The sequence below is a fragment of the Cygnus atratus genome, chromosome 2 (assembly GCF_013377495.2).
Source record: "Cygnus atratus isolate AKBS03 ecotype Queensland, Australia chromosome 2, CAtr_DNAZoo_HiC_assembly, whole genome shotgun sequence".
NCBI lineage: Eukaryota > Metazoa > Chordata > Aves > Anseriformes > Anatidae > Cygnus > Cygnus atratus.
In genome coordinates this window covers 37302646-37323380 of record NC_066363.1, presented here as the reverse complement: position 1 = coordinate 37323380, position 20735 = coordinate 37302646, and the positions used below count along the sequence as shown (strand labels likewise).

General features: G+C 36.3%; 1 protein-coding gene across 2 annotated transcripts in view; it reads left to right on the top strand.

Moving 5' to 3' along the window:
- ANKRD28 (ankyrin repeat domain 28) overlaps positions 1-20735 on the top strand; it is a 118932-nt gene that overhangs the window by 58381 nt on the left and 39816 nt on the right. For both annotated transcript variants that reach the window (XM_050709283.1, XM_035556435.2), the window contains exons 3-6: positions 4733-4811; positions 15056-15126; positions 18030-18230; positions 19001-19088. In XM_050709283.1, the coding sequence (XP_050565240.1) occupies positions 4733-4811; positions 15056-15126; positions 18030-18230; positions 19001-19088 (439 nt within the window). The remainder of the gene's footprint in view (positions 1-4732; positions 4812-15055; positions 15127-18029; positions 18231-19000; positions 19089-20735) is intronic.

The window sequence follows — 20735 nt, the reverse complement described above, 5'->3', positions numbered from 1 at the left end:
ACATAAAGTAGTATGCTTTCATTCTGTTTTTAAGCATGCAGAAGGCAGACCTTTATTGTAGCTTGTTAGGCATTCTTACTGTATTGAAGCTACATTTTAAGTTTGAAATATGAGGAGAAAATATAGTTCTGCTTCTAAAAATGCTGTTAGCCAAAATCAGTTAGAAAATTATTTTTATGACAATGTCGAGTTTTGTATTCTAACTGCAATATCAATGTCAGAATAATTTAAGGAATGGTATTTTGAAAACTGAGTTAAGAAATATTGAAAAAATCCAAAGAAATACCAGATAAATTACATTTAGGGTAGGGATAGGAAATTAAGTTACTTGTTACAGATTTGTAAGTTTTGAAAACCTAATACTTAATCTTTTTCTTCTATTTTCAGTTGACTATATTTGTCAGCTGACTAATTTTCAAGTTCTAATAAGTTATTTGTTTTTAAGGTACCACTTTGTTGTTGGACATGCTCCCAAAGAGTTAGTGGCCCCAATTACAGATTTATGCACCTAAACTAAGCTCTGTGTAGTTTAAAGTTCAAACATAAAGGCCAAATACAGGGTGTTCTTTTTTGGGTGGAGGAACAAAAGGTTATTTAAAATAGAGTTATTCTGCCTTACAAAATGATGATCAAAAAGCTGTATTTGACAAAATTTGCAAATAAAATATAGTGTCCTAGTGAATCTCAAGTGCAGCACTGGTGACTTGGCACTGGTGGAGACCCCTGTGGTACTTGACACTATCAAAGAATTGCAGATATTTTGTAACCGTGTTCTTAAACATTATCTGTGGACCTAGGAGTTAGCACAAGCCATACTGGTTGAGTAGACCCCTCTCACTAACCTAATGGGAGTTACTGTTGGTCATTTGCTGAGATAGAACCCACACAGGGATAAATTGTATCTCAAATGATACTTCTTTAAAACAGCAACAACAAACAAGTGTATTTGAATGCTGCCTATTTAATTTAGCCTTAGATTTGTCCATTGTTTTGCTCCCTTAAGTATGTATTGAAACAGCCAAAGTCTACTCTTTTACATGACACAAAGGAGGCATTACCCTTGTTCCAGGTTTGTTGAAGACGAGTGGAGTTATAAAGAAGTTCTTAACGCTGCTGTTCTTGTCATTTTATCCCAGATTTGGTTTTAATGAGGTCATTTTAGGAGTTTCTCATGGAGGAGGAATATAGAACCACAGAATCATTAAGGTTGGAAAAGGCCTCCAAGATCATCTGGTCCAACCATCCCCCTACCACCACTGTCACCCACTAAACCATGTCCCTAAGCACCACATCCAACCTTTCCTTGAACACCCCCAGGGACGGTGACTCCACCACCTCCCTGGGCAACCCATCCCAATGCCTGACTGCTCTTTCTGAGAAGAAATATCTCCTCATTTCCAACCTGAACCTCCCCTGGTGCAACTTGAGGCCATTCCCTCTAGTCCTATCACTGGTTACCTGTGAGAAAGAGGCCGACCCCCAGCTTCCCACACCTTCCTTTCAGGTAGTTGTAGAGAGCAATGAGATCTCCCCTGAGCCTTCTCTTCTCCAGACCAAACAACCCCAGTTCCCTCAGCCCCTCCTCACAGGACTTGTGTTCCAGGTCCTTCACCAGCTTTGTAGCCCTTCTCTGGACACGCTCCAGGGCCTCCATGTCCTTCTTGTAGTGAGGGGCCCCAAACTGAACACAGTACTCAAGGTGCGGCCTCACCAAAGCTGAGTACAGGGGACAATCACCTCCCTGGTCCTGCTGGCTACACTATTCCTGATATAAGCCAGGATGCTGCTGGCCTTCTTGACCACCTGGACATGCTACTGGCTCACGTTCAGGCGAGTGTCAACCAACAACCAATTAAAATGTAAGTTTATAGTTTCTACTTCGGGACAGGAACTTTTATGTACAAAACTCCTTTTTTGAAATGTTTGGTTTAGTGTCTTTTAGGTTGAAACAGAAGCAACAGTAGGGCAGTTGTGGGCTGTTGTTTACATTAGTAAGATGTATCAGTGCTACAAATGCCTGCTTACAAAGTTGCTTCTTAAAACTAAAATCTTGATTAGTTTTATCTGCTGTAATGCTCTCAAAGGTGCTCTTTTTCTATTTGCTGAAGAAAGTTGTTCATCAAATGATTAGTCTTTTTAAATAAAAGTAGTTGATCTGTATAGCATTATTTTAATAGCATACAAAAAAACCCCACACTTTTCTTTAATTTTATCCTGAAATTCACTTCAAGTGGAACAAGACTAGAATTTTCTTTTTAAAGGAAGCTGACTTGTGCATACTAATGAAAGCTTGCTGAAGGCAGATTTTCTGATTTTGTAAGAGGGTCTAAAAATCAGGTCTTTACTAAAATAAAAACTTTCCCACACAGAAGTTAATTTGTTAATTAAAAAAAAAAGTCACAGCTGTGAAACTAGGGAAAAAGTCAGGGCTTCTGCCAAAGCAAGCTCAGCCTGCAGAATACTTGCTGTTGACCCAGACCCTGCCTGGGTTTGGGGACAGTTGAAATACCAGGCTCTGGAGCTGGCCCAGGAGATGACAAGCTGGGAGCACCCCAGCAGAACTAGGAGTCGAGTTTTTAGTGTTTTCAAACAGTGCTGCCACAGAGCAGCAAACCTGAAATATTTGCATGACTGGGAACACGTAGCTTGGAAACATGGGAGCACTCGAGTGAAAACATATCTGAGCTGCTTTCATGTTTGTGCCTTGGTGGCTTCAGAATGCTCAACTGTTCCCATTATCAGAGGTTGGATTTGGGGGAAAGGGGACTGGAATTTATCAGAAATTTGGATCATCAATGTTTCAGAAAAATATACTTGGGATTTAGTGGTTGGCATTTCTCTAAACAAAAACAGCTCATTTCTCTCCTGTTTTATTCAAATCAGACTGGTTATTTTTATGACTTTTGTCACTACGATGTTGAAAACAAAAAAAAGGCAACCTCACACCAAATATGGTGAAAATTTTAATAAGACATTTTGTCCTTTAAGTGAGGTATGCGGCTTTTGCTGGAATTCTTGAGAGAAACAGTACTTCTCTATGGAATATCTTCTCTACAGAAGGATATATTCATGACCCATCTTGTTTCCTCTAGTTCTGCAATGAAGTTGCAGACAGTAAAATACTGTACTCATTTTTTGGTTGAAAGGTCTGCATTTATTAAACTGTGGGCTGTATTTCTTAAACTGTGGGTAATTTGATAATTTAGCATTAGCAAACAGGCTTAAATGAGGTTGCAAATTATTAGCTAGCTGTACTAGCTTAACATCTGCAGATTGGAGGAACAAAGACTGCTTTTAATTGCTGGCTACTGTTTTGTTAATTTTTCCCTTGTGCTTCCTTTTTTTTTTTAATCTCTCTGGATGAGAGATGTCTTTTTCTTTTTTTTGTCATATTTTGTAACCTGCAGTTGAGACATCCTGGCATGACGTGGTGTTAATGATAAATAAGTAGTATTGATTCTGTACTCAGGGTCAGGAGTGTACTGCTCAGTTTTGAATTACTTGTGTGTAATTCAGAAAATGTAGTTAGGAAACATTGATAATATGGTGACTGTGTAATCTGGACATTTTCTGAATAGGGACAAAATGGTGAAGATAGTTTAGGAGGAATTTTCTTCTCGCATGCTGCTAGTCCTGTTAACCCTCAAGTAGGAATTCAGTGATTAAGGTGATTTTGGCAAGGGAGAGGAAGTTTCTTCACAAAAATGTCATTTAAAATGTGCATTAAATTTACCATAGTTGTCAACAACGGTTGAATTAATAGAAATGTCTTGCTGCTTCTCATCTTGATTCCTCCTCCCTTGCCCTCACAGTGTACTTGACGCTCTACTAGAAAGATCTGGAAACCTAGACAGAGCTTAAGCCAGGATGCTTGTGGTGGTCGGTTTCTTTTGTAATTTTTCAGCAGCCTTACCCCAAAGAGTAAATTGGATGATTCTTATTCATTTCTATCATTCAGTATGACCTGAAAGTGATCTTATTTTTCTGTCTGAACTATAAGCTGGTGAAGGGAAATTGACACCAATGCTGCAAGTTTTGAGAAATATTTTCTTCCAGTCTTTCATAAGTGAATGTTATCTTCATCAACAAACATTGTGCATGCCTAAATTCTCTCGTGCCTAAATAATCATGCCTAAATACTCGTGCCTTCAGGACACTAGATCAGCCTGAACTAAACAACAGTGCTGAGTGTTTCCTGCAAAATGAACTGCATCTCTACCTCCTCTTTGCTCACCTGCAGTAAACAAAACAGCTGAAATTTCAGTATTTCTGCCTCTGCTCACTCCCGTTTCTTTTCTATTTTGAGAATAACTGCTGAAATTAACCTTAAACTGTCCAAAGAAAATGTTTCTCACTAATTGTTGCACATGGAGTTGAAGCGTCTTTTTTTTTAACTGTGTAGGACAGTCTCAAGTTCATGTTTCTGGAGACAAGTGAATGGTGACTTCTAACTGATGGGTTTATCTTCAGGTGCAATGAGTATCTGTCAATCCGTGTATGTCAGGAGAACATGCTAGCTGACTGTAGGTGTGTAACAGAGCTCCTTAGGGAGGAGTGTGCTTGTCTCAACAAATGTGGCTAACATCTTTAGAGTAACAATGTTTTCTAAAATGTAGAATGTACAGTATTTGGAAGATGCACTTTTATGCAGTGTTTTTTCATTACTCATGCAGAATGCTAAAACATACTTTTTTGTTTTAAATAAAACCTTTTTTCCCCCCTCTTACCACAGGATAATGAGAAAAGGACCCCTTTACATGCTGCTGCCTATCTGGGAGATGCAGAAATTATTGAACTACTTATTTTATCTGGTATGTTCTGTTCCTGTTAATGGAAAAAAATTACCTCTATGCACATCCAAAGAAATATTTATGTACATCTTAGTTTATGTAGTTTTTATTGAGATATTTAATGTACTAGAAACTAAAGAAACTTATATTGAAATTTTGGTTTCCACTCTTATCAGTGTTACGATACTATGTAGTTGTGCTCTGAAGTATTTTTTGTAGAAAGCTATCTCAGTTTTATCTCTTTTTATTTCTAGCTTGATCAGCTTTAGGTAGTTCAACACTAGTGTAAAGAAGTAATAATGTATATGTTATAGGTAGATGTCAGCAGCATTGTTTTGGTCTTAAATTGGCCTTCAGAAAAATGATTAAAGCGAATGCAGAAGATGGAATCCAAAGTTGGTGACAATATTATTATTCTTAATAATCTTTTGCTGTTGGCTTAAATGCACAGAACGTAGATACGATCAGCTGGGATTTTAAAAATTGTTTGTCTTATTTTCTGTTTATTTGTACTAAGACAAAGGGCAAGTTCTCTAAGACAGTTCATTTTAGTCTTTAAAAAAAAGGGGGGGGGGGGGGGAAAGAACCAAGAAACCAAACCAAAACCTGAAAGCAGAAATTCATTATTGAGGTACTGAGTTGATTATCTTTGATCTTAGACAAACCTACCCATCAGATGGCTTGAGGTTAAATTCATGATATGGAACTGCTTTAAGGTTAGATAGAAGAATGAAAGCTCGTCACAGTCCCATGATGGTACACAATACTTGTGCAGAGGTGGCTATTTTTCCCCGCTCATTGCAACCTTTAATAGCAAATTTTCCTTTAAGGAAATGTCACTGTAAAGATATAGGAGTCACTTCCAGATTTTCAATTGAAATTGCCAGGCACAATTTAATTTGTTTATAGTTTACCAAAATACAATATTTTCAGTTTATATTACATGTAGTTATATATATGATTATAATTAATATCACATTACGTACATCTATATGTATTTACCATGGAAATATTCCATAATGAAAATTGTTTTGACCATGTGAGAAAAAATTGCCCAGAAAATTTCAACTGTATTTCTGAGAAGGTAGGTCAGAAAAGCATGCTGTTTGTCCCTGTCCAGAGGAAAAAAAAAAAAGTTCTGGTGACTCTTAAGAATATAGAATGACCCTTTTCTTCTGAAAAGGGAGCAGGGATTTGGCAGAGAGATTTCTTTTTGTTTGGGTTTTCACAGTAATGGAAAAAAAAAAAAAATGCCAAATTACAAACTTTGTGAAGTTGTAGTCAGCTGCCTCTGGGACTGAAGCTTCTGACTGGTTTGGGTGAACTGAGTCCAGTTCCCAGAACTGTGACTGAAAAGAAAATCCCTCTCTCCTTCTCTCAGGCAAAGGGCTAATGAAAGGAGAAACATCTTTATTCAGATACTAATGCAGCAAGACCCCGATTGGATGATGGTAGTAGAAGAAAGGTTAGTCATGCTATTTGGGCACATAGCCTGGGAATAAGTGTAAGAAAAATTGGAGAACAAAGGAGGGAAGTGAAGAACTAAGAGTTAAGACTGTACAACTAGTCCCAAGTTGAACTGGTGCATGGAGGAGAGGATGCAGGGTGCTGCTGTGTCTGGAGATTTTTCAGGAAGACTGGGAGACGTTGATACGTCTCAGATGAACTGTAGGTAATGAAAATCACGATTTACTTAAAACAACGTATTACAAAACAACATCTTAAATAGCTGTAGAGTCACAAGCTTTGAACCCTGTGGAATGTCTCTGCAATATCAGCCTAACCTGGCTGTGCTTCTGCATTAAGCTGCAGGCTTGAATTACGTATTTGGGGCTTTCTGTGGAAGCAGTGCCTCATGAATTGCACAAGGAGGGGCTGCTCTGGGAATGAATCAGGGTGGTACAGTGAAGGAGGCACATGTGCCAGTTATTGCTGCATTTGTAAGTGAGTGAAGAGGGTCATTAATTGCAGGATGAGAGAGTGATGTCTGCATGGTAAGGCTGCTCAATATGAAAGGCGCTGTGCTTGGGCTTTGATCTATATATTTCCCGTTGGCAATCTGGGATTTTAGGCAAGCAGCTTAAACCAGACTCTCTTTAAAAAGTAGTCGCTAATTTAGTCTTCATTTCTGAATGCGGGATTTGAGATCTTGTAGTTTGTGGAGTGTGAGTGCTTACAGCTGTATCTGAAGAACTGCACCAGCTACTTCTCTGAGAGATTGGGTCTAGGTCCCTCAGTGCACAAGCCAAGATTTTTCTTCTGACTTCCATCTCTTAATTGGAACTTAATTGGAACCACTTAACGGATCTTATTCTCTCCATTTCCTAAAGATACAGAAAATTAATCTGTTGTGATTCAGCTGGAGATCAAATCTGCCCTTGGGGACAGATTTAGGTTACATTTTGTTATAATACATGAACGTTAAGGAGCAAATAAAGTACATCTGTTACCACAGTAAAGTTTGAAGAAAGTTTGCCATGTTGCAAGGCCTCTTTTTGAACAAAGAGTAGGTAGTTAAATAATACCTATGAATAGCAATCTCCTTTGTGCAGTAAATTTGGATGTAAACATTGTGTGGCTCATAATTGACCCATTGTAATATATTTGCACAGGGGATTGAATTAAGCATTGTGGACTGCTTTCATACTGGCATTTCTCACCATGCGAGAGCTTGACTTTGCAACTCGTAATGTCTTCTCATGTAGTTTTGCTGGTATGTTTAGGAACCATTTTGAAGTTATACTGCTAAGCAAGCTATCCTCAACTTTTTTATTCTTCCTTCCAATTGCTCATCAAAATTGCCAAAGTCAATATTAATCTTTCCACTACTCAGTGGCTCTTACCTGACTCTTTCTCATCATCCACTATTCTTAGTTAAAGCATGCATTGTACATTACCTAGACATAGATTTTTAAATTTTTATTGGAGTTTCATTTGTATCCCTCTCAGTGGGTCCACATTGCTTTCAAGTAAGCATTTTGAATCATAAATTGCTGTTACAATATCTTTATATCACTTTACTATAGACCTAAGCAACCCATATCGTGTTTATGAAGATAAAACTCATTGAGCCTATTTGCAGACTTCTAGGAAGTAAGTCTTCAGTCTTACAAGCATATTCATTTTGGTTTTGAATTCTTGAGTGAGTTATTTTCCCACCAGCCTTCGGGGTTGCTCTGTGATCTCTCCTCTTGTAGGTTTTTGGCTGGGCAAGGATCATGAAGGTGACAGTTTATGAACAGCAAATAAAATTGATTTGGTGGCTCCTGTCTGGGGCTTGACATTTAGATTTTTTTGTTTGACTGATTTTTGTTTTTTAATCTTGAGGCAGCGCTTCAGTGAGTTTACTAATAAACTTGTCCCCTAAAGATGTGAATGTTTTACAAGCAAATTCTCTTAACACTATGCTCTCTTGAAGTCTGGATGTTCAAATCATCTCTCTTCTTTAGATTGCAGTTAGATACACTATTAACATTACCTAAATTTGTTAGATAAGGAGGTGAACAGTAAATATGAGGCGTAAAGATGCTTGTTTATAGTTTACAGAATGATGGAACAAAAGATCATATGGAACAAAAGATCACTTAAAATTTTAGAAGCGTTTTTTTTTCATATTCCGCTGTAAAGAGTCATAACATCCATCAAAGTTGTATTATTACAGTGTGTAATGCGCAACTTGGTGTCCTGATACAAAAGTATTATCTATTTACTTTGCTTAATTGCATTGAATTTAATTGTGTAAATATTTGATAACAAACTACTGAGAAGTTGAAAAGCAACATAATTTAGACTTGTGTAACTGGATGTCAAGATCCAACTTTTTGTTCTTTCAAAGAAGTCCTGATAAAGACTCAAACTCTTCTTTCAGCTAAGTCCTGCAGGGGACTGTTATGATGGGGCTTATTCTGTTTTAAAAATCTTTTTTCCTTTTTTTTTTTTTTTTTGTCCCAAACTCTTTTTTTTAAATGCTATCAGAGTAGTTCCTGCAGGCAGGTGAGATGTGAGGAGCAGGATGGATTAGTATTAGTACGATCCCAGATTGTGTTCCCTTGATTAGTAACTTTTTTCATGTTTTCTTTAACATAACATGCAGACTGTTGTTGCTTTCACTGAAATTAGCAGACTTCGTGAAAAGAAACATGAGCTATGTTGTTTACTTTCAAGTAGGATTAGTTACTGTTATTGCATTGATACATGAATACTAACATAACACATTTCTGTTTGTTTAACCCAAAATTTTCGCTGCATGGAGCTCAGCATACATAAATGTGTGGTCTAAATCTCATTAAGGTTTGGAAGCCTGCAAGTATTTGTTGTGTTTTCTTCTGGGTCAGCTGTACTGTGTAATAATCGTCCTGATGCTGGAAAACTATCATTAATGTAACAACATAGACTTTGTAGGATAGCAAAAAGCCTTCGACATTGCTCCACTCAAGCTGGGTTTCTTTCAGCTAATTCTCAAGCCACGCAAGTATTAAAAGTCCGTGCAATGGCAATCAAACAGTTGAGCTGTTGAAAGGCTATTGCTGCGAAAATACCGGTGGAATGAAGCTTCCTTTGTTTGGGTTGCAAACGTCCCCATGTGCAAAGGCCTGTGGTTTCACTGGCACTCCTTTTACACTGGCTGTATCTTTTGTTCGCTTCCTCTTCCTTCCTTCAACAATGTGAGCAACAGTTTTCTTTTCAGAGCCGTCTTCACTGCCCTCTGGCAGCAGTTGCTGTGTAGAAGGTAGCTGAAGGAAGCAGCTCTAACTTTTTATGAGAGAGACCAACTCTCATAACTTACGAAAAAGTACAAATGTTCATTAGCTCAGGGGGTCTGAGAAACTTGTGCTGCTCTTGGAAGCTCTAGGATTGAATGTGTGAGAGGTGGCAACAACTATTTACGCAAGAGAAATTCTGGAGGATAACTTTGACTTGATTGTGCTTATCTTCCAGTATTTCTCCATGTTTTTTTTTGTTTTTGTTTTGTAACAATAAAAATAAAAGTAGGTGTTGAAGCATAATTGCGGCTGATCAAAAGACATTCCAGTCCTATCCCTCTCAATTTTTATAGATTATACTATACTATAGATTTATACTATTGTAGATCCCCTATTACACGTTTAGCTTCTACGTAGGTAGAAGCTGTCTCCCAAGGTCTTACTCATGATTTTTGCAGCAATAACTTTCCAAGTTTCCAGTTTTTCAATAGGAAGTTAGCTTATATTTCACTAATTGTTCAAATTGTCATCTGAAGTCATCTTCTACTTTACAAGTTTTTTTTCTGCATCTCCCCTTGAATATTCACATATTTTTCTTGCTGAGGAAAAGGTTTTTTTCATCTGTTCATTCCACTGCAACAATTTCTGCCTGCTGCTTTTAACTATTTCCATGGTCCTAGATAAAAAGTGGATCAGTCTAAAAGGAAAAAACTTCCAGAACTAATACAAGCCCTCAGGAAAGTAGTTAAATAGAATCTAATCACAGTGTGGACTATTGGTTATTCTTAGTGATTTGTACCTGGGAACTTCCTAATTCTGCAAAGGTGATTCCTAGAAGCATTCCAATATTCTAGATGTTAACCAAGTTTGTTGTTAGCTTTTTAAAATGTAGTCTAAAGATCTTATTTACATCATTTACTCTTAAATAAACATGTTTTCAGAGTTTCAAATACTGAACAGTAGGTGTCTATTGTATATGCAAGTGAAAACAGTTTTGCTTTATTTGCTTATATTATGATATTGTACAATTGCCGGCACATCTTGTGCAATAATAAGGGGAAATATCGTCCTTGACAGCCTAAAAATACAGACTACAAACAGGCAGAATGGTGGAAGGCAATTCAATACTTAAAGTTAGTACTGTGGGCTAAACGCTGTAGTACTTCTTCTAAAGAAATTTACAAATTGGAAGAATTCTGGTGTTGGGTAACAGGCAGGGATTGTCATGGCAAGCTAGCAATGTTTCTTATGGAAGGAGAACAGAGGTGAAGTGGATGAAATATAGCTGCATATAGTTGTATGGGACTTTATGGATGAAGAGAGAGGTGTGTGACTGTTTCTTGTAGCATTTCCTGCCCAGTCAACTGTCCATTGCCTGTCTCTTCAAGAGAAGAAGGGTTGAAATAATAGCTCCTACTCAAATGTAAGGATATTGAAACCAGTGAAGTAGCAACTGGATCACAGAACCATATGTCTGGGTATTGGGGGACATATGGATGTGGCCTGATATAATTAAAGTTTTCAAAAATCATTTGATAAATTGATGCATGTATTGAGTTCAATACATATCTCTTGGAAAATAGATTTGCTAAAAGTAAACACAGGTGGGCTTTTCAGTAGCTACTGTACTAGATATATTAAACAAAATATGTCTTCGTCAGTCTTGTAAGTGCAACTTTGCAAAATGAGATTTAATATTCAAGGACGTAAGAAGAATTTGTAACACTTCCCTCCACAGTTTGAAGAGCAAAAATCTTCCTTTCAAATTTGCCTGCATTTGTAAACTTTCTAGGTTGTACTAGCAAAGTTGTTGATGAAGGGAAGGTTTTGCTTAATATTCAGCTGAGTACACCAACATGGAAGGATATGTCGGTTTGTTTGAAAGGTGCGGTTTTAGGAGAGCATCATTTACACAATCAGTTTTTAAGTTCAAGCAAAGATTATGGTTGTTCATGCCCAGTATTATATTAGAGATCCCTGGCAAGCCCCCAACTCCTTTTCCTGCAAGCTCTGCAGCATTAAAAGAATTAAAATACAAAAAAATAAAATAAAAATTGCCTTAAGTAAATATTGAGCAGTTTTAATAAACGTGTCAACTATTAATGCAGGACATAATCGTAGGGCCTTAGAGGAAAACAAAATAGTGTTAAGGGGTTTAAATGCTGAGGGAAGATGCTGTCTTAGTTGTTGAAAATAGTTTTCTGAAGTTGAGGCCAGCCCCTGGGGTCTGGAAGACAAACAGGGATAGAGTCGTGCTGCACCTACCTCCCTCTGAAGGAGCAAACCGCTGCGCAATGTGTGTTAGAAGGTATTCAGAATGTGAGCAGTGCCCTAGTCGGCACATCGGCAGGTGGAGCTTCACAGAGATAACACAGCCCAGTAATTTATATGCATGCATGCGTTCAAATCATTTTTAACAAAAGACAATTCAGTAAAGGTGTAATATATTTTCTAACATATATTTGCAATGATCTGATGTAGAGCTTTACCTCAGAGTGTAAAGGATGCAAACTCTGTCCCTGTGGGTATGGGTAGTTTAGGTTTCAGGGAGCTTTCTGTCTCGTGTAGAGCATCTGAAGGGGGAACTGAAGCATTTTCTCAAAATCATGCTGTAAGAAGTAAAAACAGCCTAGAGGGGGGAGTAGATGCAAAGTTGTTTGGAGAGTCTGTTTTATGAAATTTAAATCATTCTTTGTAGCATGTCGTCTTGGAGAAATTTAAGGGGGAACATCTCTTGATGTTGATTTAAAATATTATTTTGTTTAATGTAGGTAGAGCTACATCTCTCCTGATTCCCATAGTATTCCTACGTTAATAGTGCATACAAACTTTTTTTTTGATAGTACACCTGTTTTGATTATTATTTTAACTTTGCCTTTCAATCCAATGGGTTTGGAACTCTCAGAGTTTTTTATTGTGAAGAAGCAAACTTGGTAGCTTTTTCTTAGATGAGTGCATCAAAGATACATGTCTTTTGTCAGAAGTGAGCTTTGTTCTTTTGTTGTCAGAGAATCTACAATTTTTTATGCATTTGAAAAGATAACTTGTTTTAGTGTTCAGTTATTACATTTCTTTGATGAATATAGGATGTCCTAGACTTATGTTTAGGCTTATTTCTTTAGGTGGAAGATCACTTACGGGGCAGGGCCATTATTGTTTTGTGTTTTGTTCTTCTGAGGGGCCATGTTATTTTTCATCACTTCAAATTTCTTTGGATGTTTCTTTAACTACCTCTGGTTTTCTTTCCTACCAGAAACAAAAACACCTTTTGGTATTCTTTTCCTTTAGTCCTAGCGAGTTTAGTTAACTTTCTACTGATAGAAGCTTTTATATGGCATCTTTTTGTATTTATTCCTGCCCTCTTCTGATGGGATTTTTAGACTATGTTAACCTACCAAAATATCGGTGAGTGACTTGGCTGAGCCCATAAACACATTGTGGAGCCTCAGCACGTTCTCACAGAATTTAAGTAATTGCCACTTCCTTGCAGTGGGAACGTGCTGGGTGTGGGGCTCCTCCTAGCTCAGGCTTGATCGCATGGGTGGATCTGACTTGACCTCAGACCCTGAGAATGCATTTTCCTGAGGAAAATCAGAATGGTTATTAGTAACTCCCTTAATTCTTACCATGTATCATACTTTGCTTTAAAACACTTCAAAGACATTTGTATTGTAAAGTTAGAAGCAGAAAATAATTACACTTTGGAAGTCCTCGTTCCTTGGTTGTTCGCTCTAGGTGTGAAGTTAGGTGGAGCTTGGTGCATCATTTTGGCTTTTGCTTTTGTCTGATGTGCTAAACCCAAGAAGTGGCTAAAAATAACCTGGAAGATGGTCAAAAGAATTAAAGACTTCTGTCTGATATGTCACACATTGGTTATATTCTCATTTACTGATCATTCAGGTTATTGCTTTTTGGGAAAGATTACCAAAAATCCTGAGAAAATTCTGCTGACATTTATAACCATCAAGTTATTTTTCACTTGGGCTCTATGCAGAACTAGATACAGAATACTATGTTATGGTACCTGGATGTGATGCGGTACAGTAGGTCCTTATGATGGTTGACAAAAGTAGATGTTTATGCAAAGATTAAGTCTCTTAAACTTTTGTTAGAATATGTTTTTCTCGAATGGAGTTAGACTTTCTTCCCATTCCTTCAAACTTATTTTTCAAAAATTTTAGAACCTGGGGAGACCTAAAGCTTCTGAAATTTAGATAAGGAAGGAAAGAAGTCCCTAAAATTGTAGGGAACAATTAGAGACCAGGCTCTGTCATGTACTTCGAAGACCTAGGGTCAAAGCAGTTCCAGAATCAGCTTCTTAATTGTGTTCTTAAATCAGAAAGGGAAGGATTGACCACAAAAAATAAACTCACAGAACTGACTTCACACCTTTGTTTTGCGTTGTATATGCAATCATCGGTTTGCATGGACAGCTGAGTTTCTTGGTCGGGTTGTTCAGATGAACTGGGAAGGATTTCATTGTTGGTGCAGGTCAGGCAGACTTGCACCAAAATATCCCATTTCTCAGCTGAGTATCCTTACCAGTATCCTGACTAGTAGCTTGTTTGATGCTTTGTGCCTTACTGGTCTTTCATCCTTATTTATTTATTTATTATTTGTATAGAAAAAAAAATTAATTTGGTTCTGAAATAGTACTAATATGGTTAGCTTGAGAAATCAATAATCTCTGACCATGTAGCGTTAATGTTACTGTAAGGTATCATCCATTACTCTATGAATTATTTTTAAGAGTATTTCCAAATTATATTTGCCAACATTTAGTTTAAATTCTCATGTCTCTGTAAAATCTTCTCTTTCCAAATACAGATGGCTAAATTTCCACACGAAGTATTAAGAAATGTATAAGGCTTTGGGTATGTGTATATACACACAGAAATGTATATGCATATGCACACATCATTAAAAAATTAAACCATTAGGCTTCTTGTTTGAAGTTCACTGGAAAGTAGGAAGTTGCTAAGTTGCTTCCTTCAGGAAAAAAATCCCCCAGCCTTCAGGTCCTGCCGTGGGCTAGGTGCCCTGGTGGAGTAGAGATGTGTTCCCAAATTCCCAGTAGAAGAGGAAGCATCATTCTACCCACCTACCGTCATTCTACATCATTCTTCACCTAGACAGCAGACTGGCCAATGACAAGGAAACTGGAGGCTCAGGGAATAGTTGTAGCCTCTTTCTCTGTTTTTAAAGGAGAATTTGATCTGCAGTGGGAAACTATGAGATTTTTGTTGCTGAATGAAAGCAAGGAATCTGTCCTTCTAACCCAACAGTCTTTTATGTACCTTTAGAAATGCAAAAGATTATAGAGGATTACCTGGTGTAAAAAGATGAGTACATTTTGATGGAAGAGTATTATAGATGGAGTGTTAAAAAGAATTTTCTCAAAGGGTGGACTTCAGCTGGAGCAAAGACTTTTCTTTTTTGGGTGTTGTCCTATAAGCCTAGAATAAGTATCTTCCAACAGTTCTCTCCCTGTACATGAGAATATTTAACTCCTTATTACAAACAAATTGTTAATTTCTGTTGTTCTTATATTTTTTGTTACAGGAGCTAGAGTTAATGCCAAAGACAGCAAATGGTTGACTCCTTTACACAGAGCTGTGGCATCTTGTAGTGAGGTATGCTTTTTTTTGACTGCTTTGTATTAAGATAAGGTATCTCAAAGTACCTTCTGTTCTTTGTTCAGTTTTTTACAAAGTAAAACTCCTCCAAACATTTGGAATTGCAGAACACTTGAAACAGTTTGTTTAACATATTGACAGTATATATATATATATATATATATCATATGTCTGTGTAGGAAGAAAGGAGGAAAACAATAAACTTGCAGATTTCAGCTTTGCTCTTTACCTAAATGCCATCTCCCTAGCAGAGAAGATTCTGCATGTGATGTTCTGAACTCCAGTGTACCTTTTTTTTTTTTTTGAGGTAACCAGAATGGTTCAGCATGAGGGAACTAGAGTTGAAATAGGATTTAATATGTAATCTGCAGCACAATCTGCCTTTCTTCATGTCTTAAGAAACAAATGAAACAAAACCCAATCCTAATGAGTAATGATAGTATTGAAAATCACTTTAAAACTTATAAATGAAATATTTATAAAGGTTTTGAAGTCTACCAGTAACACAGTTACGAGAATGTCGTGATTTAAGAGTGAATTTGTTATTGTTCCTCTGTTGTTGATGTTCTTATAAAAATTTAAATATATGTAGAAGATCAAAACAGAGAAATGCTGTGCTTGTTATGTGGAAGAGTTTATGCAAAATTATCTCCTTTGAGATCCTGAGTCAGGCTGATGCTCACTTCAGTACGTCTCATAAGGAAAGGTGTTTTGGTTTGAGGGGTGTGTATGTTCTTTAAGATTCTGTGCACATTATTGTTTGAGAAGATGGAATTGAATAGTTTGGTTTTGGCAAGCACTGAGCTTCAAGTATTTGATCCACGAACTATCTAAACAGCCCTTGTTTCAGTTTTTGCTTTAGAATTCCCTGGGTAAATTATATTATTTTGTCACTATCATTAATAGCTAAGTTATATGGAGATTGTGTTATTCAAAACCGTGTTTGAAAATCAAGGGAGCCTTATTCACAAATGTTGCTTGTTCTTTTTGAGTTTTTTTTAGGCTTCAGTCAGCTCCCAAAGGAGCTGAAGTACCAAATACTGCATTCCTCAGAGGAACAACAAAATTCATTAAATCAATGAAGCTTGTAGAGAGGAGTGCTGCAGTCAGACTTGACCTAAATGATAACTTCAAGAAATGTGACCATGCTCATTTTTTTTACACGTGGAATATTTTAAATAAAATACTAACCAAATGTGCAAACAACACAAGTAAACCAATCCGACTATTTAGCCTAATAGCAGTGATAGGCTCTTGTCAGAATTTTCTATTTATAAACATGGTACGTCATTGGAGACCGCATAAATGGAGAGGTGGTTGATACGCGTAGGCACTGGTTTGCAGCTGACAGTCGTACGTGGTTTTAAGGCATTAAATGAAAAAAGCTGTAATGACAAAAACCCTGATAGTGATTTCAGTAAAACATGCGGTCTTATCCTTGAAGCAAGGGCAGTTGCAGTCAAATAAAGACACTGAATGATGCAAAATAGCTGGTGTTATGGATTTTGCTGTCAGCTGCATGAGTTCAAGAAACTTCATGTCAAGACTGTCAGGCTCCAGACCTTAATATTTGCATACCCAGTCTACTTTGCTGGGGGAATCTGAACAGATTCACTAGTTTTTGAAATATCTTAATATATATCCATAGAAAAGTAGAAGATGAGTTATTTTTATGCAACTTATATGTTTTAGTATGGTGCTTTCTTCTGCAGAAGAGTTAATAGCTGTTCTGAAATTTCCTTGTTCTGATTGTTTTTTCTTAAGATTTGGTTCAAAAAAAACAGAAGTTCAAAATATTGATTAGATTTTAAAGTATTAAATCTTCTTAAGTTTTTCTTAGAGAATAAAAATTGTTGCATTTATCACTTAAATTATAAGGTTATGATGCAGTATTTTAACTTCTATATTTGTTCCTATTTTCTTTTTTATTAAAGTAGAAGAAATTTCGGTTTCTTGAATATAATTTATTGCACTAAATAGAATCCAGTGTTACTTAGTATTCTGCTCATGGCTGAAAATGATACCTGGCTATTGTACCACAGTGTGATTTGAAATTTCCAGTAACTACTTTTCATAATATATTTTAAGTTCAAAGTGCCAGCCATTTATTTTTGTGCTCAGTGTTTGAGTTGGAAGTCGCTTAAAGCAATTAGTGAATTGTGGAAACGTCATAAAGTTGATGTAAAATGCAGTATTAATTGTCATGTTAATGTCAATAAGTGATTTTTTTTTCTATCTTTCAGTTTTGTGCACATATTTTAATTGGATTTGTTCATCTTGCCTTATAAAATTTTTATAGCTTTTGCATTTAACAAAAGGAAATGAATGCTGTCTTTGTGAGATGGAATTTAGTGTAATATTTTGAAACAGTTTTTTCAGGAGTTTTGCAACAGTATATGCTGAAACTGACATTGCTCTGTTTTATCTGTGGTTCTCTAAATGTACATTTAATAAGTTCATCTGTCTCTCTGACATTTCTAGACTATGGCAGTTCAAAAGTTTTGCCTAGCAAATTGATGAAAGTGCATTGTAAGTTCATAGAAACTTACTAATCCTTGGCAATGGAGGAATTCCTGAGGAGATTTATTGAGCTTTGTAAATTAGTTGTGATGATGAAGTAACTTGCCAGCTGGTTCCCAGAATTGGAAAAAAGCCCTGGAAATGGTTGATGCAGTTGAACCCTGTAGGGAGTATATTCCTCATGTCCTTGAGAAGATCCACAAAGCTGGATTTATGATAAAGTACCAAACCACAAGAATATGCTTACAGAAGAACAAATTACAGATAGTTTTATTCCATTAGACTTTACATATGGTGTATGCATACGCAAATATATATTTGGATTTAAAATCCTTTCTAAGTGGCTTGTTTTTTATTTATAAGTTTTTAAATGTTTTCAGGATGCTGTTCAGGTGTTGTTAAAGCATTCAGCAGATGTCAATGCTCGTGATAAGAACTGGCAGACACCCCTACATATAGCAGCTGCAAATAAAGCTGTGAAATGTGCTGAGGCTTTGGTGCCTCTTCTAAGTAATGTAAATGTGTCTGATCGAGCAGGCAGAACTGCGTTGCATCATGCAGCCTTCAGTGGACACGTTGAGGTATGAGTTATTTTTCTTAGCTTGTTTCCTATGTATTGTTCTGTCCAACACTTTCTAATTTTTAGTTTCTCAGGTAAAAATCATGTTTCTCCCTATCCCTTCAAAAAACACAGGCCAAACCCCTATTTTGTATTTCAGTTTGTCTTTTGCATGGATCTGTGTACAGATTGGTTGTGTTACACCATTTAGTTGGAGTATTATTATACCATACCTCTATAAAGACATAAGCAAATTTATCTGAGTTAACCGGAGTCTAAACTAGTAATAGATAAATTTAAAATGGAAAAAAAAAAAAGATATTTTTCTGTTCAGTAGATAGTGAATATACGGAATCTGTTGCCACTGAAAGTGGAGAAAGTATATGCAATAAGCTCCAACTTACTAGTTTTCAAACCCTGAAAAGTGATTCTTGAGAAATTCTTACAGTAATTGTGGTAGGTAATTGGAGACAAATTGGCAGTAGGCTTGCTTTTAGCGATTGCCTTTAGTACATCCCTTAGCCTGAAGATCTCAAAGATTCCACAGGTTTGTCATATTTAATTTATAAATATTTTTGTTGGTGTTGAATTTTCTGTTCCTTACAGTCACTTTGTTATTGCTGCCAAGATGGATGACCAATTTTTTAAGCATGTGGAATATTCAAAACCACACATATTGAAATTCTTTGAAACACACACATTTTTGTCTTCTCCTATGATTTTCTTAGCCTAAATTTTAAGTAGACTTTTCCATTTTGAATAAAGGATTTCTTTTCTTTCTGTTTGTCCCAGATGGTCAGCTTACTGTTGTCTAGAGGAGCCAATATTAATGCATTTGACAAGAAAGACAGAAGAGCTATACACTGGGCAGCATATATGGGTATGTACATATTTGCAGTTGATTACTATTGTGGTAGTTAAAAAAAAAAAAAAATCACCTTACATTTAGTGGTTTTGTGTATTTCTGGGAAAAATACTTAGAAGATAAGCATTAAAGTTATCTGTGAATCTGCCAGAAAACCATTAATAGTACACTTCGAATTGCCATGTAAATATGTTTTTGTGGTAGGAAAATGAATTTGTTTGAAAAAGAAAAATCATTTTTTTTTTTCTAAAAAGAGGAAACTATGTTCCTTACTCAGCAGGAGTCTAATCATAGGTGAAACTTTGCAGTAGTGCTGAACAAAAAGCAACCAATTACTACAAGAGGCGCCTCAGAGGATGGTTATGCCAGCTTGCTTCTAAGTAATTCACATGCAACTGCTGATTGTATTTGTCATTGCCATGTATTGTGCCTGTTCAGAAGCCAAAAACCACTTCAAAACACATGTTCATTTTATGCCTCTAACTTTCAGAAAAAGTCTGAAATTCTTCTTTGACGTGTGCAATGTGCCATATATGAACAGTGAACAGCAAAGTTTCAGTACCAATTTCAAGAAGAAAACAGTTGATGATTCCATAGTCTTACTTGTTATTCAGCATTTTAGCTTATTGTTTCATAACCTTATCCAGCCAAGGGAAAAAAGTAAAAGCAGTAGCATCAGTCTTGTGTGAATCTACATGCCTGGGAACTTGAAGATGAAATATGGAACTAAAATGTGATCATATGTGATTTGTTGTTCCTGTTATGTTTCGATGATTTGCATTTTTCTTTGTATTTAGTATCACGAAATGTTAGATTTCCCTAGAAAATACATATTTGTATGCATATATTACCATCGTATGAAACTTAAAGAGAAGAACATTTAGGAGAACGTGGTCATATTCTTTACAAGATATTTTTTTCAGAGGTGATTTAAAGATGTGAACATTGTGTGGTTTTTTTTTCAGTTAGTCTAAGATAAAAATAGGACTTGAACCTACCGTCTCAGTGAAAACTTTGAACTGTGGTTTACAAAGGAGCATCTTGTATTTAAATTAATGTACAAGGAGAATAATTTCTCTACTGCCCCTTCTCTGAGTAAAATTAACAATTTTATTGTATCTGATATCAAACCAAAAAAATAAATAAATGCATAAACTGGGAGGTTATGTAGACATCTGTAAGTCTAGGGTAGCTCTGCCTTGGCAATCTGATCTTAGGCAAAATGTCCCTGAATATGCAGTTTGATACTCATGTTCATCATTAGAAATTAGACACTTGCTTATAAATAAGCATAATGCTTTGTAATGTGTATGGGAGGGGGGAGGAGCAGTTCTTAACAATGGATTTGAAGTTGCTAATTAAACACATTTCTCATCTGTTATTCAAAAAGTAGTGACATCGAGTATCTTACAACTGCTTTCCCAGTCTTGCCGTGAAAGAGGAAATGGAAGCAATAACTTAAACATAGAAATAAAGTTTTAAAATCAACTACCGAGCAAAGCAAAAGAGCAGCGTGCATGTGTGTGTTAACTTACCCTATTTAAATACCGTTTGTTGAAAAACCTTACCCTGAGTTTCAGGGGATTGACAATGAGTTGTTCATTGTATGAAATATGCTTTAGTCCAAGGACTAAAAGTTCTAGTCTTTACAAATGAAAAAGA